This window comes from Terrapene carolina, unplaced genomic scaffold (assembly GCF_002925995.2).
Source record: "Terrapene carolina triunguis isolate 2854851 unplaced genomic scaffold, T_m_triunguis-2.0 Scaffold69, whole genome shotgun sequence".
Lineage (NCBI taxonomy): Eukaryota > Metazoa > Chordata > Testudines > Emydidae > Terrapene > Terrapene triunguis.
The window spans coordinates 20,453,673-20,479,747 of record NW_020664420.1 but is presented as its reverse complement, the minus strand read 5'-3'; the positions used below and the strand labels follow the sequence as shown (position 1 = coordinate 20,479,747).

The following is a 26,075-nucleotide window of genomic DNA, read 5'->3' as shown; positions in this document are numbered from 1 at the left end:
ATCCCTCTTAATAAGATCCTGCTGGTTTTTATTTTATTGGTATAACAACTAAGGGAACTGTTCAATCCTCATCATTCAATTAGTGGCCCCTGATTTATTTACCGCACACTTTCCAAACCCTGCACTGAATACAGAATTATTTATTTCCTCTGGGTTTCTCTATGGCTCTCATCACAATAAAATCTGAGATACTCATGAATATTAATTAATTTATCTCACAATTCTCTTGGTAGATAGGAAAATATTATAATCCCTATTTCTGAGATGAGGAAAGGAGGTATAGACAGAGGAAGGCCAAGATTGTTAAAAGTGTTCACTAATTTTGGGTGTCCAAATGACTTCAATGTTAAATATAAGGTAATCACATGCGTAAGTTTTTCACTGAATTGGGGTCAGTTTTATGCATACCAGTTGCATAGCATATCTATTTATGCTTGGGTGGCTGCAACCTTATAAAACAATTGTATTAAAACAAAATCTTAGAATTTACAGGATATTCTTGAATGCAACAAAAAATAGGGGAAAATCCTAAAATTGTATTATCTACATTCCCCGGGCCCTGATATCAACATAGGGGTTGTTTGTTTTGGGGGATTTTGCTGCTGTTTGAATAGGACATTTACAATGTCCCTTAGATAAAGCAACAGCCTGAGAGCAGCAATATTGCCAACTCGGTAAGCACGAGCATTATGAGCCAATAAAAAAAAAACCCTCAACCTGGCTTTTTTTTCTAAGTCTTTTTTGGCTTGACTTCTGATTTTCAAACTCTTAGCAGGAAAAGCTCCTTGCTTCTGCCATTTGTATGCATGCATTTTAAGTGTGAACTATTTCCAAAATATGCACACACAAACTGAGAGTCCTGTCTCCTTTTCTTCCTGATGGAAGGGCCACATTCCCTAGCTCCCTGTTCTGCCAGCTCTCCAGGCACCACTTTGGACACTCTCCCCAGCTCGCTCTTCTACTTTGGACACTATTTCCAAGTCTTTTGCAGTCTCCTGTTTCTGTGTTGATTTGAAGAGGTGCTATCTCTTTGGCACCATACTCCTTTCCCTCCCTGCCAGGGGCGCTGCCCCATGCTGTAGGCTTCTCTGTCCAATTCTTCTCCCTGTCTCTATCCTTTGCTCTCCTAATTTCTATCACTATTAATTGTTCCACTGTCCCCTGATTCTTTGACCATGATGCTCTGTCCCCTGCTCTTCTGCTTCTTTGTCCCTTGCTTTCTTGATCCCTCTTCACTGCTCACCTGCTCCTGTGTCCCTGGCCCCTGCACATTCATATTTTTTATGGCTGTGCTGTTTAAAGACTCTTTTTGTGCAAGATTCTTAACTCAGTGGGTGACAGCAGCAGAGGCTCCATGATTCAGCAACCACTAAAGAGGACTATGATTCTACTATTTTGAGTTTCATTCCATTTATCCAACAGAATCTGAAATTAGGCCAAATGCACTTTACTTCTCTCACTATCACGTGGGGAACTTCCTTCAGAGTTCAAACGGGGAGGCTATAAGGCAGGGGTCGGCAACCTTTCAGAAGTGGTGTGCCGAGTCTTCATTTATTCACTCTAATTTAAGGTTTCGCGTACCAGTAATACATTTTAACGTTTTTAGAAGGTCTCTTTCTATAAGTCTATAATATATAACTAAATCATTGTTGTATGTAAAGTAAATAAGGTTTTAAAAATGTTTAAGAAGCTTCATTTAAAATTAAATTAAAATGCAGAGCCCCCCGGACCAGTGGCCAGGAACTTGGCAGTGTGAATGCCACTGAAAATCAGCTCGCGTGCTGCCTTCGGCACATGTGCCATAGGTTGCCTACCCCTAGCTAGAAGGTATAAGGTGTAAGAAAGCCATAACCATATGTCTCACTGGGGCCAGCTGAAAAACAATACAAAGTATCAGGTGTTTTCTTTTGCATCCCATTACTTTTTTCTACCCCTTTCATTACTAGAGTGGATGGTCACAATAAGCCATTTTGTACTCACTGTATGAAGGTTGTTCTCATGTTGTATGTTGAGTCCAGTAAGCAAACTCAGGGAGTTCATCCATTTCCATACAGTTATATGAATGTAAAAGAAAATTGGTATAAATATGTTGTTAGCATTTTGCCAGTCACTACCCAAGCACATAATCAAAGGCTTCTGCAGTTGTGACTGCAGCTTTCAGAAAAATAGACTCAAAATTTAAAAGAAAATTGTCTCTGCAGTCACTAAAGTTTGAATCAGGTGATTTCCAATTTGGGTCAGTGAAGAGCCCCATTTATATACATCCTCCTCTCTGTGGCAACACTTTAAATCTCAAGCCATATAATAGTTTTGTTTCTTAAAGTCTTTGGCCTCAGAGCAAATTTCCATTATTAATATGTCAACCACGGGCAGACTCAATATCTGCAGCTTTTCAGAGCTTATGTGATACAGAATGCCATGAATAACTTTACATAAATGGACTGATAAATGCATGAATGCATTAAGCAACAGTTAACCAAACCACACAGTAAGTTAGCAAGACCTGTTGTATCACTTGAAAAGCTTTAAGCTGTTTTTATATTTTATACTGCATGGTTATGTGCATTTTTAAAATTATTTTTTCTCCATAACTAGACAGTAAAGGAATACTTATATTTTACCTGGTTGCAATCAGTAAGGACTGTATATTGTTCCTATTTTAAAGAATGACAAACTTTGAAAGTGCTGCTTTGATATCACATCCAATTAGGTCATGCTGTTTTGCTGAATCTGAGGCATGTCTCTTTGAAAGGGGTTTAAACTAAACACACACAAAAAAGCACCAATCTTATTCTGGAATAAGAGTGTCCACGTGGAGCGTTACACCTGCATAATGATAGCAGTTTAACTATATTGGTATAATTATACTTGTTTAACAGCTAAAGCTTTCTCATGTGCACGAGCCCTCAGATCAATGTCATCATTTTTTTCTTCTGCATTAGCTGTTAAACAAGAGGAGAGCAGGCAGTACAAAAGGATCCAAGTAGTGCTGTTCCCAATCCTGAGAAGGCTGCTCTTTGCAGGGCATGAGCTTCACAAGTCACTGGATTGGGAAGCAGACTCATTCTGTAGCATGCTTCTGTGGAGATTTGGCAAATATCCAAGTGGAAGTTAAAGCTACTGTACTTTTCATCATTTACTCTCTTTGTAATAACTGAAGCTTAAAAATAAAACCTCAACCTTTTTTTTATTTCGCAAACATTGATTTTCCCCTTGTCTTTGATGGAGCGGAAATAAATATGGCTCCCATTGGTTATGACACTGCTTTGTGTGTCATCATCATAGGCGATTTCTGGTTTTGTTAGCAGAGTGGAGTTCATTGGTTAAACTGTGTTCCCTCTGCTGACTGACTGACTTGTACTGCAATGACAAAGCAAAACATTATCTGACAGTTAAAAAGTTACTCTTTTGTAACTAGCCCTATTTTTTGGGAGAATAGTGGTGGAGTTCTTTTTAACACAAGTGAGTGAGTGCCTGTATGGCACTGGTAATGGGATTAATAGTTTATAATTTGTAGCTCACAGGTTCAAACAAGGGTGCTGGAACAATATTTATAATGGGAGTGCTGAAAGCAAAAACCCTGTATTTGGTTGTTACCAACCCCCAGCACCCAGAGTTTCAGCACACCTGGGTTCAAATACAGACCAGAGGTTAGTAGTGACTAAATGCCATTACATGGCATTTTAGTGGCCTGTGTGAAATGAATTAATCCTGGTACATTTCCTAGTGAACACAATTCCATATCATGAAACCATTATCACAACTGCACTCTTTTTTTGCCATTTTCAGAAAGGCCCAGGATTGGCTGGATACGGAAATAGAAATTACCATATTTGGAGAGTGAGGAAGTTATGTGTAGTATTTTTTATAAATAGCATATATCCCTCTGGTTATCTGTTTGATATTAATGTGCCTGTAGGCCACCAGTTAAATCAAAGGAGGCTATAAAGGGGGAACCCACAAGAACTAGGGCTGTCAATGAATCGCAGTTAACTCATGTGATTAACTTAAAAAAATTATCCGCACTGTTAAACAATAGAACACTAATTGAAATTTATTAAATATTTTGGATGTTTTTCTACAATTTCAAATATATTGATTTCTTTTACAACACAGAATACAAAGTGCTCACTTTATATTATTATTTTTTATTACAAATATTTACACTGTAAAATGATAAAAAATAGTATTTTTCAATTCACCTCATACAAATACTGTAGGGCAATCTCTTTATAGTGAAAGAATAACTTACAAATATAGATTTTTTTTTGTTACATAAGTGTACTCAAAAACAAAACAATGTAAAACTTTAGAGCCTATAAGTCCACACAGTCCTATTTCTTATTCAGCCAATCGCTAAGACAAACAAGTTTGTTTACAATTACGGGAGATAATGCTGCCCGCTTCTTATTAACAATGTCACCTGAAAGTGAGAACAGGCATTCGCATGGCACTTTTGTAGCCGGCGTTGCAAGGTATTTATGTGCCTGATATGCTAAACATTTGTATGCCCCTTCGTGCTTCAACCACCATTCCAGAGGTCATGCTTCCATGCTAATGATGCTCATTAAAAAAAATACGTTAATTAAATTTGTGACTGAACTCTTTGGGGGAGAACTGTATGTCTCCTGCTCTGTTTTACCCACATTCTGCCATATATTTCATGTTATAGCAGTCTCGGATAATGACCAAGCACATGTTCGTTTTAAGAACACTTTCACAGCAGATTTGACAAAATGCAAAGAAGGTACCAATGTGAGATTTCTAAAAATAGGTACAGCACTCTCGACTCAAGATTTAAGAATCAGAAGTGTTATCCAAAATCTGAGAGGGACAAGGTGTGAAGCTTACAGAACCCAAACCTACCTTCTGCTGGTGGCATCTGACTCCGAAAATCTACGTTCTGCTGGTGGCATCTGACTCAGATGATGAAAATGAACATGCGTCAGTTCGCTTTGCTTTGGATTGTTATCAAGCAGAACCCATCATCAGTATGGATGCATGGCCTCTGGAATGATGGTTGAAGCCTGAAGGGACATATGAATCTTTAGCACATCTTGCGACACCGGCAACAAACAGCGCTGTGCGAACGTCTTTTCTCACTTTCAGTGACATTGTAAACAAGAAGCGGGCAACATTATCTCCTGCAAATTGTAACTAAACTTGTTAGTCTGAGTGATTGGCTGAAGTAGGACTGAGTGGACATGTAGGCTCTAAAGTTTTACATTGTGTTTTTTTTAATGCAGTTATTTTTTATACTGAAGTCTACATTTGTAAGTTCAACTTTCATGATAAAGAGATTGCACTACAGTATTTGTATTATGTGAATTAAAAAATACTATTTTTTTGTTTTTTACAGTGCAAATATTTGTAATAAAAATAAATATAAATATAAAGTGAGCACTGTACACTTTGTATTCTGTGTTGTAATTGAAACCAACATATTTGAAAATGTAAAAACATCCAAAAATATTGAAATAAATGGTATTCTATTATTAACAGCGTGATTAATCGCAATTAATTTTTTTAATCACTTGACAGCCCTAACAAGAACCAAAACAATGGCAAAGATAAAGCTCCTTGAAGAAACAAAGGTGGGGGGAACTAAGGAGGAATATTCCCTGTTTGGCTTCATCCAGGCTAGAGTAGATTATCCCCTTCCTCAGGCTGAACCTAGGATCAAAGATATAAAAAAGACCCATGTGTGTGGGCCTTTTATTGGTTTTACTCTTTGCTCTATGTGTTTTATAGCTTTGAGGAGTGAATAAATAATGCGTTGTTTTCAAGATGCCATTTCTGTGTAACTGCAAAGTTATACTGTCACAGGCTCCTGGAGGAAAACAGGTGCGAAAATCAAGTTGGGCCTATGTTGTTAATATGGTTGAAAATCAAGGGGCTGCAGCCAAGAGAGCCAGTTTAAGAGTGGTTGTACTGTATCATTCGATCTATAGTGAGGTGTTATAATGTAGTTCTCTCAGGGGTACACAGTGCACTCAAGAGGGACTAAGAGTCTAAGGTGCAATTGACACTGTAACCCTGACGCCTTCTCTCACATTTACAGGCTAAAGTGTGAGGTATATTGACAAAGCTGTATGAGTAAGTGAGAACTACATTGCCCCGGTTCTATGGATAGATCAGACTTTGATATCCAGAGCTCTCAATCCCATGGTTTACAGAAGAATTAAGTTAATTTTTAAAAGTTAACAAAGAAGATGGAAGTCAATTTTAATGGTATAGTCATATTTTTTGTATCAAACATGCTTGCCAGAATCCCTGTAAAGACAAGACGATTTTCATATCAGTGCTCAGTTTACAAGCAAAAGGATTTTTTTTTAAAGATCTGCTAGTCCAGCAAGCTCAGCTTGGGCTGTGAGAGTTGTTCTGAGGTTCTTCCTATCCTATACAATTACAATAAAGGTACTGAAAGTTAAATTAGGCCTTCAGTTACATTTGTGCCATTTGTTGCCTTCAATTGATTTGCACAGGTGTGTAATTGACTGAAATTCAGTAAATAATTCTGTTGATGATGTGTGAGTAGAATACAACCTGTTGCTCATTTGATTTTTGCTATGTTTGCTCTGCAAACCAGGGCAGCCCAGAGGATTCAGGGGGCCTGGGGCAAAGCGGGGGAGCTTGTACTCACCGGGTGGTGCTCTGAGTCTGCGGCGGCAGCGACATTTCGGTGGCGGGGGGTCCTTCAGTCGCGCCGCGTCTTCGGCAGCACTGAAGGGCCCCCCGCCGCCGAAGACCCGGACTGCCGCTGGGTGAGGAAAGGGATTCTCGGCCAGGTCTTGCAGGGCCCCTCTGGGGCCCAGGGCAAATTGCCCCACTTGCGCCCCCCCCCCCCCCGGGTGGCCATGCTGCAAACAGTAGTCAAAACTCATTTTAGTCACTAAAGTTAGCAGGAGGAGATGCCAGTACTGGTTGAAGATCTGATTAAAAAAAATACAGAAAGGATGATGATCTATTGAGTAAAAAGGTGCCATTTTTATATAGACACTTTTCAGAGTAAAACTGCACTTTGAGAAGTGCAGAGCTCACCTGAGGAGACTCATGCTATTATTTTAAATGTATGTGTTCATAGCTTAATGTCGTGGCTTGTGTGCTAAGTCTTGTAAACTCTTCTTCTGTATAATAAACAGCTATTTTTCACAAATAGGTGGATTTAAAAGTCAAATGTTTAAAATATAGAGGATATTTTCTACCAGATTATAATGTTAAGGTAAGTGAAATTGTGGATGTAAACTGCTTGACATTATTCTTTTAATAACTGCATTATCTTGCTATACTCCCTGCAAAAGTGGTAGAAAAATCACTTACAAATGCAGTTTATAGCTTGGTCCCACATAATTTATATATGAAATTAAATTAAATCTTTCCAGGCCCTATGGGCCCCACCCAAAGCCTACTGAAATCCATGTGAGCATTCATTGACTTCAATAAGCTTTGGATCAGGGCCTGCTGTTGGATGAGATTAGTCAATTAAAAAAATAAAAATTCACAGGAACAAGTCATGTCCACTGATAGAGATTGATGGACTCCGGAGATTGAAATAAATCTTAAGTGGCTTTAGTATGGACACCAAGGCTCTGTTGAATCATTGGCAGACACTGCCTGGGGTAGATGAGATTGCTTGAGTGATTTCATTCTTCTATGTATGATCTCAAAGGGAGGTATTGGAACATTGTCTATTGACCCAAGAGCTCTCTATTTTAGGGTTCTCCAAAGTTGCATTGTCACCAGGGTAAATTATGAAAAGTTTTGTGTGGCAATGCTATTGATATGCACCTTGTCTACATTTTGTTAAACCTGGATGATCGCCTCTTTTGATTTCTAGGTGTACAGTGGGAAAAAGGGCTAGGATGAGAAGAAGCACGGTGAGAGGATGGATATTGACTCTCCTGCTATTGAAGTATAGCCATAATTTCCCAAAGTTCAGAATACAGGATGCCTCTAGCCTTCCAGTTGTCCCAGGGGTGCTGGGTAGACTTCAGAGAGAGGACAATGGCTGGTAATCTGCTTAGTTAGTAGTATCAGCTGCAGGGCACAAAGTTATTATCCTAACTCACGGGTTCTGAAACTGGGGGTTGGGAACCCTTAGGGAGTTGCGAGGTGATTACATGGGGGCTCACGAGCTGTCAACATCCACCCCAAATCCTGCTTTGCTGCCAGCATTTATAATAGTGTTAAATATATTAAAAAGTGTTTTTAATTTATAAGGGGGGGGGTCGCACTCAGAGGCTTGCTATTGTGAAAGGGGTCACCAGTAAAAAAGTTTGAGAGCCACTGTCCTAACTTCTTATTTGCTTGCAGATGCAATTCAAGGTGTTCACCTTGATCCATACAGCTCCATATGATTTTCTATCCTGGCTGTGTGGCTTTCTTTCCATTAGTGATCACAGCAATTAAGATCACTTGAGACCAGGGTTGTCAACCCTCCAGGATTGTCCTGGAATCTCTAGGAATTAAATATTAATCTTTAATTAAAGTTCATGTCATGTGATGAAACCGTCAGGAATACATCCAACCAAAACTGGCAACCCTACTTGTGACATTCAAGGTAGCAGAGATTGAAATATCAGGACATTGGTGTTCTTACGTTAGAGCCATTCACTGAGAACTTGCTTCATCTGTGATCCTTCAGAAGCAGAGTTTCCTGACCTTCAGCGCATGCTGTAAAGCACTTCTACTTATTTAGGCTTTTGCCTGAATAGGGCAGGCATGGGGGTATAGAAGGTCTGGAGTTTTTGTGATGGGAGTCAAAAAAGTAATGTCACTTGACAAACTCAAGCAACATCTTTAGATGGGGTGGCTGAACAGTTATGTAGGAAGTTAGCTTCCAGCACTGCAAGCTCTCCGGAAAAGAAGGCATTTTGCCACATATTCTACAAAGGTGTAGAATTGGATTGAAGGCAGCACAACAGGGTAAGTAGACAGGGGCCATCTGGAGTTTTATAAACTGTTTCTTTGAATCTGCCATTTGGGGCCTTTTCATCAACACTTTCATTTTCACCACTTAGCAGGTCAGAGGTAAAGCTGCCGGAGAAGTCTGTTAAAGTTACAAGGCTGCGAAAGTATTTTAAACAGCAGCAATCCAGTCTAGTGACTTGTTGGCAACACTGACTTTTACCAATTGTTGTGATTTTTGTTGTGAGGCTGGGGACAGTAGGTGTTTTTAAAGCCCTAGCTCCTGGAATTCAGTGAGAATTCCAGCTCCCAATTTAAAAAAAGAAAGAAAAAGGAAAAAAAGCTGCCAGCCCTCATGGTTGCAGAGGAGCATGAACATGTGTTTCAAGTGTACCCAGTAGACAAATCACCCCAGAAAGCACTTAACACCCCCCCCCCCAACATTTATATAAAAAAACCCTCACAATTTTAAGTCAAATCTCAGGATTTTTGAATGCTGGGGGGTTGCAATGTTGTGAAAGACTGAAGTGGCTGGAGGAGGGAGGGGAGCAGACAGCACACAAAGGTTTGGGAACGAGCTAGGCGCTACAAAGAGGCCCCCAACCCTGCTGGCAAAGCTGGGGGGCCAGGGAAGCCCACATCACTGAAGGCGGCTGCCCTCACGGGTAAATGGTGCCAATGTGCAGAGTGTGAAGAGACCCCCCCCTGCCCTGGTGGGAAAAGGGGGCAGCGAATGGAGGGAAACGCCCCCTGGAGGGGGCTGAGGGAAAGCCCCCTAGCCGGGGCGGGGCGGGGCGATGTGTGGGTGTCCTGCCCGCCTCCTCTCTAAAGGCGGGGGAGGGGAGGGGAGCGGAGGGGGAGTTCAGCCAGGGCCCCTGTGGCACGCCGGGGTCATTCAACGGCGCCAGGCCCCACCGCCCACCCCGCTCCTCGCCGCCGCGCGTTCCCGCGCCCCCTCGCGACAGGCCGGCGGGGGCCGCGGGAGTCGGCGGCGGCTCGGTCTCCTCGCGAGAGAGGGCGAGGTTTCCGGTGTTGTGACTGCGGGGCCGTAAACATGGCGGTGAGCCTCCGCGCCCGCTCGCTGAGGCACCTCCGCATCCGAGGTAAGGAGCCCGGCTAGGCCCGGCGGGAGGCGCCGCTGCTGCTCCCCTGGCCCCGTCACTCCCTCCCCGCCCAGGCTAACGGGCTCTCCGCTTCTCCCCCCCACACAGGTCGGAATGACAGCGGCGAGGAGAATGTCCCGCTTGATCTCAGCCGAGGTAAGCGGGGCCGGGGGGCGCCCCGTGCCGGGGGTGGGCTGGGTCGGGCCGGGCCCTGGGGAGGCCGGGCTGGGGGATCGCTGGTGCCCTAGGAGTCCAGCTCCATCCCTACCCCATGGGAGGTGGGTGAAACCCTGCCTCTAAGGCGGGGCCAGGGGCTGGGGCCGGGGGAGGCATGTCCCGCCCCTCCCCTCCCCTGGGCGAGGGGCTTGGGTGCGTCCCGGGGGTCCGCCAAAGCCATGGGAGGTGACTGCTCTGTGGGAAGGAGGGGCCTTGCCATAGTGATGGCGTCCCAGGTGAGAGCAGAGCTCCGGCTAGTCCGCTGTCCTGGTTGGTACTGTCGGGGGCGGGGGGCGCTAGACTTCTAGTCAGGGGATCAGTTTGTGCTTCAGTGTGTAACCAAACTGCAGTCACATAGGGATGCTATTTTCAGTCTTACAGTCTGCACAGCTGTTGCAGTGAAGGGGTGAGGTCTGGGGTGGGGGTATTGCTAGGTATGTGGAGCTCTCCTCCCCCACCTCTGTTTGTGTCGGGGGTGGGGGACGGGGGGGACGGACGGACGGGACCCGATGGGTTATTGGTAGATGTACGTTTACCTCCTTCCTCTGTAGTTGTTTTTTAGAGGCCTTTCTTCAGGGTAATTATTTGCTGGCTGCAGATGGGGCTGTTTACATCTTTTGCGGGTTGGACAGTTCTATTAATTTAGCCAGTACTCTAAACTCCAGTTGTCTTTCCAGAGGCTCCCTCATTACTCCCTCCAGCCCAAATCTCACCCTAAATCAACCTGCAGATCCACCTCATTTTGGCAGTGTTGTATATCAGGTTGTGCTTGGAATCGCTTCAGCATTTTCTAATGAATGATTTTGTGGCTGTGATAGATCGTATAGCCATCTCTTCCCATATGTACCTGGTTTGTTCTAGTATGATCAGTTGCAGTGCTTAAGACAAGGGCTGTCAATTATAGTTAACTCAAGTGATTAATGCAAAACAAACTAACTAGATTAAGAAAATTAATCACAGTGTTAAACAATAATAGAATAACAATTTAAATTTATTATAAATATTTTTGTTTTTTTTACATTTTCAAATGTTGATTTCAATTACAACACAGAACACAAAGTGAACAGTGCTCACTTTATTTTTGATTCCAAATATTTGCACTGTAAAAATAAAAGAAATAGTATTTTTCAATTCACCTTAGATAAGTACTGTGGTTCAATCTCTTTATCGTGAAGGTGCAATTTACAAATATAGAATATTTTTGTTTTAATTTTTATTTTTACTTAACTGCACTCAAAAACAAAATAATATAAAACTTTGGAGCCTACAAGTCCACTCAGTCCTGCTACTTGTTCAGCCAATTGCTAAGACAAACAAGTTTGTTTACATTTATGGGAGATAATGCTGCCAGCTTTTTATTTACAACATCACCTGAAAGTGAGAACAGGCGTTCTCTTGGCACGGTTGTAGCCAGAGTTGCAAGGTAATTATGTGCCAGATATGCTAAACATTTTTATGCCCCTTCATGCTTCTACTTGAAGATTTTCTTTTTTAAAATGCAAATATTTCTAATAAAAAATAATTAGGGCTGTCAATTGCAGTTTCGCATGTGATTATCTCAGAACACATTAATGTGTTTTTTTTTTAATGAGCATTAATCACACACCAGGGTGCTGCTGCGTGCTTCTGGGGCATGGGTGCCCATCCTCTTGCCACCCTGCTCTACTGCTGCTCCTGTCTCCTCTCCCCCTGCGCCTCATGGAGCCATCCCTGGCCAAGCTGCTGCAGACCAGGAGCCTGCTTCCTGTCTGCTGCGCAGAGCTGGGGAGAGGGCCCCGTCCATGTTCCCAGTCACTGCTGAGCTGGGGTCGGGGAAAGGGGGAACCTGTCTGCTGCTGGCGCGGGAGTGAGTGCTACCAATAGCAGCTGCTGCTGGCTGAAAACGTGTTCAGGCTCCTGAATACTCTGCTTAAAGAGACAGTGCGCTCCCCCACAAAAATATTTAAATAAATGGTATTGGATTATTATTAAACAGTGCGATTAAAATTGTGATTAATTGTGACAATATTTTTAATCTTGTGATTAATTGCAGTTAATTTTTTTTTTATCGTTTGACACCCTACTTAAGACATATTTATTCTGGACTTCCTGTCACCATGTTATAGCTTAAAAAAACACTTCATCTCGTAATTACTGTATGTGTTAATTTGTTTCAAAGTTTACTGACTGGCTCTTGATAAACATACGTTCTTTTCTGTGGCAAAATATTAGGATGCTACAAAGACACTTGCTACATATTAATACTCCTGAAGGCATTCTGAGCCAAAAAAATTAAAAATTCTGCGCACAATATTTTAAAATCCTGCAAGTTTTATTTGTCTATTAATAAATAGGCTCCAGCATGGCAGTGGGGAGCACAGGCCACTGGCTGCACAAAGGTGGGAGATCATCCTGCAGCCTCCTCAACCCCCACCCCATACTCAGTGATGAGGCTGCACCCGACCCTGACACAGCACAAGGCCTGGGCCTACCCCAGAAATGCGCTGAGGCCCTGCCCCTCTGTGCCAGGCACACCATGTGTGGGGCAGGCAGGCTCAACCAGGCAGGATGCAAGTGTGGGGGGATCCAGGTGTGGGGTGAGAGGATTCTGTGTGGGACAATCTGGGTACAGGCAGCTCAGTGGGGGTCTAGGTGTGTGTGGGATCTAGCTGCACAGAGGCTCGGGGGGGTTCCAGGTGCAGGGGCAACGGGACTCTGCAGGGGCTCCAGGTGAAAGTGGTTGGGGCTCAGCGGAGGGGTCTGGGTGTGGGGGTCTCAGCAGGGGGGACTGGGTGCTGGGGGAGTGGGGCTTGGTGGGGGGAGATCTGGGTGAAGCTAATTGGGGGTCAGTGGTGTGGGGGTCAGGATGTGGGGACTCAGGGTGGTGCAGGGGGGTAGGACTCATCAGGGTGGGGGTTTGAGTGCAGGTAGCCCAGTGGGGGGGGGTCTGGGTGCAGGGGTGGGAGTCCAGAGGCAGGGCTTCTGGGTGCAGGGGGCTCCAGATGCAGGGGTTGAGGTTCAATGGGGTGAGGTTCAGGTATGGAGGGCTGAGGGAGTTTGGGTGTATGGGTGAGGCTTGGCGGGGGTGTTTGGGTATGAGAGGTCCGGATGCCGGGGGGTTGGGTGGATGGGGGAGCAGCTCCCTGTACAGTGACCCCTCCCCCTGCAGCTGAGGAATGATGGGGGCAGGAAGCAGGGGAGGATGCTGAGCTTCCTGCAGCTGGGGAAGGTTTCTGGGGTGGGTCTGACACAGCCCCAGCCACTCTTTGCAGGGGAAGAGGAAGTCTTGTCCTCTCCTGCTCCCTCCAGCCCAGCTGGGACTAGCAGCTGATCCTGGCTCAGGGTAGGAGCCACTGGCTGGGGCATCCCCAGCCCTGCTGTGATTTACCGCTCCGCTGTCTGCTCCGGATGCCTGAAACGACGTACCTAGGCAGCTAGGGAGTGGTGTGTGACTGCTCTTGCAGCTTCCCTGCCAGAAAGTCATTTTTGTGCAGGGGTGCAAAGAAAGTGGGGGACATTAATTCTGCGCACACGCAGTGGTGCAGAATTCCCCCAGGAGTAACATCAATAAGCCATGTGCCAGGCAAATACAAAACCACTGCCTAGCTAACACATCGTTAAACTTCCATTGTTGAGGACTAGTGTATATTTTTATCTGTTTTTTGGGTTTTTCTCTGACTGTTGGAAAACAAATTGCCCTGCTGGCAGCATTGATATTTCCCCCCAAGTTTAAAGGCAGAAATGTTCTTATCTAAAATTCTTGATCTGTGGAAGAGAATGAGGGTTGCATTTTGTATATAAACTTGGTTGCGTTGAGTTGATGCCTGTAATATAAATGTTTTGCTTCAGAAGATCTTAATGTTGATGCTGTGAATAGCTGCATGTTCACAAGGAGGTAGAGTGGTGGGGAAGTGATGGAAGCAGAGGGTCAAAATAGACTGTGCACTATAATGGAAATAGGATACTGGTTAGAAAAATATTTCAGGAATTATAGCAACGGCTATGAGGTTTTCCATTTCATGTGTAATTGTATAAGAGAAACAGAGTAGCTCCAGGTTTACAGAGTTTAAAAAAAAAAAAAAGGGGTAATTTTTGCTTTGAGCCCTGTTTTGAGAAGTTAGTAATAAAGCAGTTCTACTTACCTTTAGGCTGGAATTTGACATACCATGTCTCAGGCCATACATAACTTACTTACAAAATAAAATGTCACCAAGATCAATTATTTTTTTTAGTTCTGGAAAAACAAAGTTTCTCATACTTTTTTGCACCTGTCTAATAAAAAATTAAAGCGGTTTTGTGGTATTTTGTTTTTAATGCTGGCTACCGCACATATAATGTAGATTGCTACTGTGGTGGTCTTAAAACTGAACTGGGTAAGAACAAAATGAGCCACTAAGTTCCCAATGCTGCAAACACATTCATGATTGGTACTGCTGAAGTCGGTGTGGCTACTTGTGTATAAAGTGAAACACTTGCATGGTTGCTTTGTATGGCCAGAAACTCTTTGTGACTTTGTACATTCAGGTTTCACATGTTGTACATGCCCTTAATAGAGAGAGCATACAAAATCTAATTGATTTCAGTACATTTGATCTTAACACCTCTGTTAATTCTTGTAATGCACTTCAAACAAAATGTATACTGAAAACCCAATATGAAGTTGCCATTGGCTGAGGATGTGAAACAACCTGGCGCAAAATTAATACAACATATCCAAGGGAACTGTAGTAATAGAATTTTAACTGATTCATTCATATTGACTAGTAAGATTCACAGACAAGATCCAAGTCAGTTAGCAATCCTATTTGGCAATGAGCTGAGGCTGCCACTTTCCATTCTGGGCCATTGGAACAGTGAGGCATTCTGGCTGTGTGTGCAACTGAATATCTGATACTAATCTAATGGGGGAAAATGCCTTGTGCTTTGGCAATTTTTATTTCTGGAGGTGTTTCAGTTCTATGATTGCAGCATCGTGTCAGACCACTGTGAAAACCATTCTGTGCTCCTTGTCAAAGATGTTTTCTTGCACTAAAAATGCAACAGTATTTGACTCTTCTGTAGGCCCTTCATAGAATCATAGAAATGTAGGGCTGGAAGGAACCTTGAAAGGTTATCTAGTCCAGCCCATGAGGCAGGACCAAGTGTATCTAGACCATCCATGACTGGTGTTGGCCTAACCTATTCTTAAACCTTCCATGATGGGAATTCCAGAACCTCCCTTGGAAACGTATTCCCAGTGATTAACTATCCTTATAGCTAGAAAGTTTTTCCTGAGTCTCTCTTCCTCTAAACTACGCTGATCAATTCTTGTCCTCTCTTCAGAGGATATGGAGAACAGTTGATCACTGCCCTCTTTATAACAGCCCTTAACATGTTTGAAGACCCTTACCAGGTGTCCCCTCTGTCTCCTTTTCTTAAAACTATAAATGCTCAATTTTTTAACCTGTCCTCATAGATTGGGTTTCTAAACCTTTTATCATATTTGTTGTTCTCCCCTGGACTCTCTCCAGTTTGTCCACAGCTTTGCTAAAGTGGACACTGGATACAGTACTCCAGCTGAGGCCTTACCAGTGCCAAATAGAGTGGGAAAATTACCTCCATTGTCTTAGATGTACAACTCCTGTTAATGCACTCCAGAATGATGTTAGCCTTTTTTGCAACTGCATCACATTGTTAGCTTATAGTCAATTTGTGATCCACTATAACCTCCAGATTTAGCCAGTTATTTCCCATTTTGTAGTTGTGCATTTTTTCCTTTTTAAGTACAGTACTTTGCACTTATCTTTATTTAATTTCATCTTTTGATTTCAGACCAGTTCTCCACTTTATCAAGGTCATTTTGAATTCTAATCCTGGGCCTTCAAAGTTTTTGCAGTCCCTCTTAACTCAGGGGCATCTGCTGATTTTTGTAAGCATGCTTTGTCCTAGTCATTAATGAAAAAAATTATATAGTTCCAGACCTAGACTGATCTCTCTGGGACCCCACTAGATATGTCCTCCCAGTTTGACAATGAACCATTGATAACTACTCTTTGAGTATGGTCTTTCAACCAGTTATGCAACCGCTTTATAGAAATTTCATCTAGACAACATTTTTCTAGTTTGCTAACGAGACTGTCATGTAGGACCATGTCAGAGCATTAATAAAATTAAGTTATCCTGTCTAGAAACCCTTCCTCCCCTGTCCACTAGGTCAGTAACCTTGTCAAAGAAGGAAATTAGGTTGGTTTGGCATGATTTGTTCTTGACAAATCCATGTTGGCTATTCCTTATAATTCTGTTGTCCTCTAGGTGCTTACAAACTGTTCGTTTGATCATTTGTTCCAGAGTCTTTCCAGATATCAAAGTTAGGCTGGATAGTCTATAGTTTCCCAGGTCATCTTTGTTCCCCTTTCTAAAAATAGGTACTATGTTTGCCCTTCTCCAGTCATCTGGTACGTCACCTATCCTCTTGAATATAATCGCTAATGATTCCAATATTGCTGCGGCTAGTTTAAGTACCTAGGATGAATTAATCAGGCCTTGCTGACTTGGATACATCCACCTTATTTAAATATTCTGTAACCTGTAATTTCCTTCCCCTTGTTGTTTTCTTTTAAATATCTGGTCACAATTAATCTTTTTAGTGAAGGCTGAAGTAAAATAAGCATTAAACACCTCAACTTTCTGGATGTCATCCGTTATGAGCTCTCCTTCCCCACTAAGTAGTGGACCTACACTTTGCTTCATCTTTCTCCTTTTCCTAATGCATTTATAGAACTTCTTATTGCTAGCCTTTCTGATTTTTGGCTCTGCATACTCTCCCTTTCCCCCTAGATTTTCTTCCCATGGGACCTTACTTACCAATTCTAAGTTTGTTAAAGTCTGTATTTTTTGTTTGTTTGTTTTCAAGTCCATTGTCCTTGTTCTGCTGCTCATTCCTTCTTTTCCTTAAAATTGCTTTCCTTAGATTGTTGATGCCAAATTGCCTTCAACCTTCAGTTTCACAACCAATTACTCTCTTAGTCATAATGAAGTCTAAAATGGCTGCCCCCCTGGTTACTTCCTCCACTTTCTGAAACAAAAAGATATCCCCAATTCATTCCAAGAACTTATTGGACATCTTGTGTTTTGCTGAATTACTTTTCTAACAGATATCGGGGTAGTTAGTCCCCCATTACTACCAGGCTTAGTGTGTTGGATATTTCTATTTGTTCTAAAGTCTCATCCTCCACCTCCTCCTGATTTGGTGGTCTGTAGTAGACTGCTACCATGATTTCATCCCTATGTTTTCCCTTTTATCTTTACCCAGAGACTTTCAGCTGCTCTGCCTCACTTCCTTCTGGACCTCAGAACATTAGTATGATGTACCATAGGCGCCGACTCCGTGGATGCTCTGGGGTTGGAGCACCCATGGGGGAAAAAATGGTGGGTGCTCAGCACCCATCGGCAGCACCCTGCCTACCCCCCAGTGTTTGCTGCCCGCCTGCAGGCCCCACTGATCAGTGCCTCCCCCTCCCTCCCCAAGCCTTCCGCCTGCCGCAGTCAGCTGTTTTGTGGCATGCAGGAGGCTTTGGGAGGGCGTAGCGAGGGCGTGGAATGCTGGGGGAGGGGTGGAATGGGGTGGGAAGAGGTGGGGCAGGCCTTGGAGGAAGGGGTGGAGTGGGGATGGGGCCTGGGCAGAGCCAGGGGTCGAGTACTCCCCGGCACATTGAAAAGTTGGTGCCTGTGTGATGCAACACCTCCTACCTCCCCCCCCGCCTTTCCTTTGTGAACAAGTTATATCCCTCTATACAATAATTCCAGACATGAGATGTAACTCACCAAGTCTCAATGGTGTCATAATTCATAATGTAGCTTATGTACTAATACTTCCAGTTTTTCCTGTTTGTTCCCCATACTGCTTGCATTTGTATATCGACATCTAAGAAATTGGCAGACTTTCCCCACCATTTTCATTCTTGTTCCTGTGACCGTATTGTAATTTTCCATTCCCTCCAACCCCCAACATCTAGCCCTCTGATCCCTACCTCCTTTTTACTTAGGACAGGTCTACACTAGGAAATCAGGTCAGTATAACTATGTCACTCAGAGGTGTGAAAAATCCACACGCTAAGTGAAGCAGTTAAACGATCCTAACCCACAGAGTAGCTTCTCAGGGAGAAGGATTACCTATGCCAATGGGAGAACCTCTCCCGTCATTGTAGGTAGTGTCTTCACTGAACCACTGCAGTGGCGCAGCTGTGCTGCTGCAGCAGTTTGTGTAGACAAGCCCATAGTTTAAAGCCCTCCTCGCTAGGTTGGCAAGTCAGTGACCAAAGATGCTCTTCCACTTTGTCATGGGGAACTCCATCTCTTCCCAGCAGTTCTCTTCCCTGGAACAACATCCTATGGTTAAGGAAGCCAAAGCCTGCCCATCAACACCATCTGTGCAACCAGGCATTCATCTCTAGGATATATGTGTCCCAGCAGGGGCCCTTACCTTGATCCAGGAGGATGGCTGAGAACACCACCAGCCCCCCTGACTCCTTCACCTTCACTCCCAGAGCCCTGGAGTCACTGCAGATCTGCTCAGGATTATACCTGTCAATATCATTAATGCCCACATGGATGAGCAGTGTGGGGTAGCGGTCAGTGGGACAGCTGAGTCTCTGCAACCTTTCTATGATGTCTTAGGTGCAGATTCCAGGTAGGACCCTGGGCCATAAGATCAGCAGATGGATGTCTCTGTCCTCCTCAGAAGCGAGTCCCTGGTCACCATCACCCTATATCTCCTCCTGGGTGTGGTGGCTGTGAGTCTCCCAGCCTTAAGGGCAGGTGGCTCCTCTTCCTCAGTCATTAGGGTCTTATTCTCTCCTCTTGTTGCCAATACAGCATACCAGTTCTTGACCTGGATGTGGTCTTGGGTGGGGGATGGAGCACTATCTACTGCCTGAGATGGCCAGCTGCCAGTCGCCCCCCAGTAGAGCAGCTAGTTCTGCTTCCTTCTCTGCTGCTGCTATAGTCTTCTTTAATTGGCTAGCATCCACCAACCTGGGCATTTCTGTATGCATTCCATCAATGTCGCTCCCAGATGTGACATAGATGACCTACCTCCTCCTGTAGCCCTCGTACCTGCTTCTTGAGTAACTCCACCAACAGACGCCTCTCATGCTGGGTGGTTCCCCCTGCCTGACTTTTCTTGGTAGGAACATGCAACTGCATTCTATGCAAGTCAAAACCAGGACCTGGATAGAAGCCTCCAGGGTCAGGATGCCTTGTTTGGCTAGGACCCCCACATGTGCAGGCTGAGGAAGAGCTAGCAGTGGGGCTGACGATGTACCATTTTCCTCCCAGTGTGAGTTCTTCCTTGTAGAGTACCTGCAAGTTAAGAGGGGGGTGAGGGGGATGGAAATCCTTGCCTAATTCCCTTAGAGTATGTCTACATACAGATAAGACCTGAGGCATGGTCACGGTTGGTCTGGCTCAGCTGACTTGCGGGGCTCGGGCTGGGGGACTGAAAACTCGCTATGTAGATGTCTGGGCTCAGACTGGAGCCTGAGCTCTGGGACCTTGCAAGGGTGGAGGGTTCCTGGAGCTCATGCTCCAGTCTGAGCCCGAACGTCTTTTTTCAGTGATTTTTTTCAGCCCCTGAGCTACGCAAGCCCAAGTCAGCTGATCTGGGCCAGCCACAGCCGTGCCACAGGTTTTCTTTATCCCTGTGTGGACATAGCCTCTGTCTCCCTGCTGCTTTCATCTTACCAGCCACTAGGGGTATATTTATACAATTTTATAACCCGGAGCAGCGAGTCAAAGGGCTTGTCTATGCTTGCAGCTCTGCAGCGGTGCCGATGTAGCATTTAGTGAAGACACTGCCTACGCCGATGGGAGAACTTCTCCTGTTGGAATAGGTACTCCACCTCCCCAAGAGGCAGTAGCTATGTCGACGAGAGAAGCCTCCTGTTTACGTAGCATTGTCTACGCTGGGGGTTAGGTTGATATATCTGTGTTGCTATGGGGTATGGATTTTCCACACTCCTGAGGGACATAGTTATACCAAAGTTTGTCGTGTAGACCAGGGCTGAGCCTGGGTCTGCAGACTCGGGATCACATTATGGTTTAACAGCTGTGTAAATATTGCAGCTCAGGGTCTGAAACCCTCCCCTCATCCTCAGGCATCAAAGCCCGAGTTCCAGCCTGAGCCTCAACATCTGCACAGCTGTTTTTAGTGTCATAGTGTTATCCTGAGTCTGTAGATCAGGGCTATGAGGCTTGCTGCTATGGGTTTTAAAATACAGTGTAGCTATATCCTGGGAGCCTGAATGCTTTTTTTAAAGCCTGGGTCCCTCCCCCAGCTGGAATGTGTTACTCGCCCCCTCTAACTCAGCTGCCTTCAATCACTGACCTGTTCAGAAAATCTGCACTATTTTCACTTCAGAGCTGTGCTAGAATTCTTCTGTTGACCTCTATGTGTCTACAATGGCTAGATCAACCTAACTACAGAGCTCATGATATGAAATTTTTCCACAGCTCTGAGCAAAGTAGATAGGTAGATCTAATTTTTAAGTGTAGAGCAGTTCTAACTGCTGGGCACCTTACTACAGGCAGTCACCAACCAAGCTTCGATTTCAAACTTAGTAAACCAGCCCAGAGTCCTACCAAACTTGATGGCAAGTTCCCAGCACAGAAGTATGATCCTTTTTGTTCCCCAAACTTAATAGCAATAAGACAGAAGATACACACTAGCACTTATGTCAGCATAACTTATGTCACTCGGGTGTGAAAAAGCCATTGCTCTTGTGACGTAAGTTACACCGACCTAAGTGCTGGCGAATACAGCGCTATGTCAGTGGGAGAGCTTCTCCCAACGACATAGCTACGACTGCTCGCAGAGGTGGATTTGTTATGCAGATGGGAGAGTTCTTTCCCATCCGCATAGAGTGTCTTCAATACCAGCGCTACAACGGCTCATCTCCACTGATGCAGCTGTGCCGCTGTGTCAATTCTAATGTAGACTAGCCCTTAGTATCACCAACCATGTGTCTTCATCTGGGAAAACAGTGCTTTTACATGCACTATGTCTAGCATGTATTTTTTTCCCCAATCTACTAAAAGGAAAACTAAGGCATAGAGAGGCTAAATAATCAACAAGGATGTCCCGGAAAGATGTTAGCACAGCTGGTTATAGAACTCTGAACTCCTAATCTCATGACCCACTAAACAATGCATTAGTGTATACTTAGTGATATTTTCAATCAGAAATAAGTTTTTAAAATATATTTTTGGTTCACTCTTTTATTTTGAAGGATGTATCTATATTTGCCACAAGACATCATAATTTAACTGTTTAAAATAGTGTTTCAATAGTCTTTTTTTAAAAAAACAACTTTTTTATCATTCAGAGAGAGCTAAATATTTAAAAAAAAAACCTGTTGAAATAACCTGAAATATCTGATTAAGAAAAACAAATCATTATTCATTTCTATTTCCAAGGGGGTCTCATTATTTATAATACATTTAATCCGTAACAACCTGTTTAGAACAAGTTTTAACTTACAGTTATTTGGGTAAAATGGCTCTCAAACATATGGTTAAAGACATGGCAGTTAACTGTGCTTTGCCCCTGCAAGAGGCCTAGGCTGGCACCTCGTTGTCTTGGAGTAACTAGCTTTGAACCAGTGTTCATAAAGCAGGCAAGGTCCCCAACCATGTCTGTCATCACTTTGGCTCATCTTCCTTCCTCCCAGCTATCTGTGTGATAAGACATCCCAGAGTGCGTTGCTTCACGTGAAGCTGGTGTAGCTTTCTGTGCATATCTTCTGGGCACTGTCCATTGCTGAGATGCTATGTAAGAGCTTCCTAGCATTCCCAAAATGCAAGAGATTTTCTTTTATTATGGTTTTACACTGCCTAATGCAATATGGTTCCAATCTGACCGGGGGCTCTTGAGAGCTACTGCACAACAAATAATAAGTCATATTAATGCACTTTATGATCAGGATTTTTACCCAACCTCCTCCCAAAGTCCCCATGTTGTGCAAGTCAAAAAAACTCTCTCTTTGGATTTTGGCTTATGTTAACAAAGAACATAAAGCTTACATCCAGCCAGAGGCTTGGATGGTCCTACGTCAGGAATGCTCATCCTAGCTCCACTCCTCTTGTATCTGGATGCAGTAATGAGCCACCTTCCTCAGTGAGTTTACCTCAGTCCTCGTACCTCTCTCCTGGTAAAATTAACACTTGCCAGAAGGGTTGAGTGAGGCATACTATGTTAATTTACTGCATACCCCCCTGAAAGAGTTCAGGTGACCAGTTTCTCTTCTGTTTCTGGCTAAGAACAAGTAACAGATGTTGACCTCAATCATTGTTTTGTACTTCACGGGGTGTCCTGGCCACTGCCAACTCCACCCTGTCAGAGCTCAGTCCTGAACCTTGGTGGCCTCCAGGCAGAAGAAACAGCTAGAATGTGAGAAGGGGTCTGAGAATTTAAGAATCCTTTCTAATAGTTTTGATAATAGCATTTTGTGAGTTACATGGAACCCTGATTGGAAAGGGAGGTCACATTAAATGCTGACCTCATTCATATGATCATAAAAGTCAATAGGGATTAAATTCCAAACTAGATAGCTAATCTAGATGTAGAATAGCACCTGTATTGAAATGGGAGATAATGGTTGGAACACCCAACACAGTATTCGAAATACCCAAATCAAGCCCATAGAGTTTAAGGCCAGAAGGGATCGTTGTGGTCATCTAGTCTTACCTCCTGTATAATAAAAACCATAGGACTTCCATGAATTAATTCTTGCTTCGAATCCAATTGCTGCATTGTATGATCTGCAATGTGGTCAGCTTGTGGGAGCGCTTTTTTTTTTTTTTTTGACATTCAGGGTAAAACCACATTGAAATTTTGCATATTTTACAAGAGATGCCAAAGGGAATTGCAGAAGAAGCCTAAAACCAAAGCACTTTCTACCATCCTCAAGGCTTATTCATTAAAACTATTAATAGTCTACCGTAACGTATACCTTAGTTACATCAGGATTAGACTGTCACAAGGCACTCTGCTTGGAGCTATACCTAAATCTACCTGGAATGGAAACTGAGTTTGTTGGGAGAATGTGGCAGCTCTCTTATAATGTGATGTGTTTCACTTGGCGACATATGACACCTGTGCTCTGTGATCTGCATTGGCTGCTTCTTAGGCTATGTCTACACTTGCGGAGTTTTTGTGCTGTCAGTTTCAACGCGATAGTGAAGCGGTGAAAGAAAAGCGCTGGTTTGTGTACTCACTCACTTCAACCGGCATCAGAGTGTGTTTACATTTGCAGCACTTCTATCGCTGATGAGAGCAGAGCACTGAGGGCAGCTATCCCACAGTACAGCTCTCTCCATTTTGATGATGGGTGTTGTGGGAAGGGGGGGGGTGATCGCGGGGCATCCTGGGGCCCTGCACAGCCTTCTCTCCCCAAACACTGATCAGCTCCAGTAGCTCAGCATTGCTCCAAGCAGGGGATCGTTTGCTCCGTGGAGCAGGCATTGTCACCTGGCTAGATAAGTGAGCACTTGCCAAGAAAACAGGAAGAGGAGTTTCAAAGTTACTGGGGCTTTACAGGGTTTGGGGTGGATGTCTGTTTACCAAGCAGCAGAGCTGCTGGCCAGAGTGGTCACCTAGGCACTTTGGGATATCCTGCAGAGGCTAAAAGCTATGTAAATAGGACGAATGTGTCTTCACTTGCACATCACCGCAAAAGCATCACCGGTAAGAGCTGTATGACTCTTGTGGAGGTGGTTTTCTTTCTGTGGTGAAACTTCTGAGTTTCACCGCAAAAAGTCATTGGCAAGTGTAGGCGCTCCCACGGTTTTTGCGCAAAAAGGGGACTTTTTCCGCTTTAAATGGCAAGTGTAGACATGCTTTTAGTTTCAAAGCCAACACTTCTCCACCCAGAGTTATAAAACCTTAAATAATTGGGACCTGTCTGAGATGACCACCTCCCATACTATCACAGTGAGGTGGACTGATTAAAATCAGTACGCAGGAAACCTTAATTTAAATAATTGTTTTTTAATTATTTTGCATTTGTACTTTTTAGTTATTTTCCTAAAGAAAGTTTGAATCTCATTAGTTGGTAACCATTAAAGCATATTCATTTGCAACTACATATAACTTTTACACTAAATTTGGTGCTCCTTTATGCAAAATAGGAGGATATCTTATATCTATATGTATTTATATAAGCAGTTTATATTTATTCAGATTCTTAATTTTTATATTTTTCATTAGTTACAGAATGGTGGATGATGCATTTCTTATTTACTAGATCAGTTTTTTGTTTGACTTGTGTCAAGTGGTATTTAGATAACTTCAAATTCAATTAAAAATGCACAAAACAGCATTTTAATTGTTTTATATAACAGTCTTACATGTACTCTATATATAAACTTTTTAATATGCTGGGTTTTTTTTTCTTATCAAAACATTATTTTGCATTTAAAACTAAGCAAGTATTATTCTCTATAGTTAGTGAACTGAACTGATTATTTCTGGTCACCATGTCCTTCAAGGTTTTTGAGCCAATAGATCTCACCCTTGCACATTTACTTTTAATTCATAGATTGGAAGAGGAAAACAAGCTTTCCTACTTTTTCAACCCCCTATTGGTTTCACAGCTCTGAATGAACTAGTAATTGAACTGAAGTAGTTGAGTAAACCACAATGAAGAAAATATTCTCTGTTCACCTGCAGAAGAGGCTACTGCTGTCAAAATCTGAGTTAGCACCTCAACAAACTCTTGTTCCAGGTTTTAGCCAGTGACTTCCAACAATGCTTTGACTTTCTTTAAAACTTGTCAGCAAATATGTACTGCATAATATTTGTTTGTTTAAATGATTTTAATAGATTAAAATGTAGGCGTTAACATAGGTTGTCAATTTCAAATTTAATTGAATTAAAAAGTCCTGTTATTTTTCTGCTTAAATTGGGTTTTTAAATTATTTAAAAAAAAAAAATCCTAAATTTTTATCTACCCTAGCCACAGCTGTAGTCAAGTGGCACTAGAACCCCATTCTTATAAAAGAGGACATTTTCCTTGAGGAACCATCATCTTGTAATTCTTCTTACCCTATTTGTCTAGTTTGTAATAGCCTGAATTTGTTGTACTTGAGCATACTTCAAAGCCAATCTCTTTCCTCAAGATTATGGGGAAGAAAGGAGCGCAGTAATGGCTGTTGATTATGAGTGATTCAGAGTAGTGTTTCGCTTTGATTTTCACATCTGGACGACTTTCTTATTTTCTGGTTTAGGGGGGAGCAGAAGCTGCTAACTCTAATCTGTGACATTGTGCTTTTAATGATCTCAATGGTGCATAGGGCCTAGGATCAACACTTATTTATTGGTTGTAAATAAAATTAAAATGGATTTGAAGATGCTTCTATTTACCAACTCCCTTGCCCAGCTAATTCTTCATTGCCATGACCTCGCGAACTAGCTGTCTTCCATCTGCAACATGAGACAACAAATAAGAACAAAGTGACTGTGGGAGCTCTAGCTTCTTTTCCCGTGTGCAAAACCGTTTAAGAAAGTGGGCATAGAAGTGGCTGATGGAAACCCTTTCTCCCCTTTCTTTTTATCTTCCTCACAGTCAATTCTCACCCCAATACATATAGTTAAAAGTAAGACAAGCAAACAAAAATCAGTAAAACAACCTAGGCTGTCTTCACCACAGACTCTCTTAAATTGGGGAAAACATATACATGCACATTCATACAGTCTCTCCATACAATGACCACACACAAAGATACAACAAAATTAATATTTGGGGAGAATGGAGGACAAAGGGAATTGCAGCATTTCCCATATTAACTTGTCTACATAATACATCTTGTATGGTCTTATTGTAGACCTATAACCGT

General features: G+C 43.0%; 1 protein-coding gene across 1 annotated transcript in view; it reads left to right on the top strand.

Annotated features, from left to right (window-relative positions):
• The first annotated feature begins 9,946 nt into the window (after positions 1 to 9,946).
• The window catches only part of RICTOR (RPTOR independent companion of MTOR complex 2), a 164,303-nt gene continuing 148,174 nt past the window's right edge, over positions 9,947 to 26,075 (top strand). The window contains exons 1-2 of the mRNA XM_026649060.2: positions 9,947 to 10,010; positions 10,119 to 10,166. Coding sequence (XP_026504845.1) covers positions 9,962 to 10,010; positions 10,119 to 10,166 — 97 coding nt within the window. The 5' untranslated portion in view covers positions 9,947 to 9,961. The remainder of the gene's footprint in view (positions 10,011 to 10,118; positions 10,167 to 26,075) is intronic.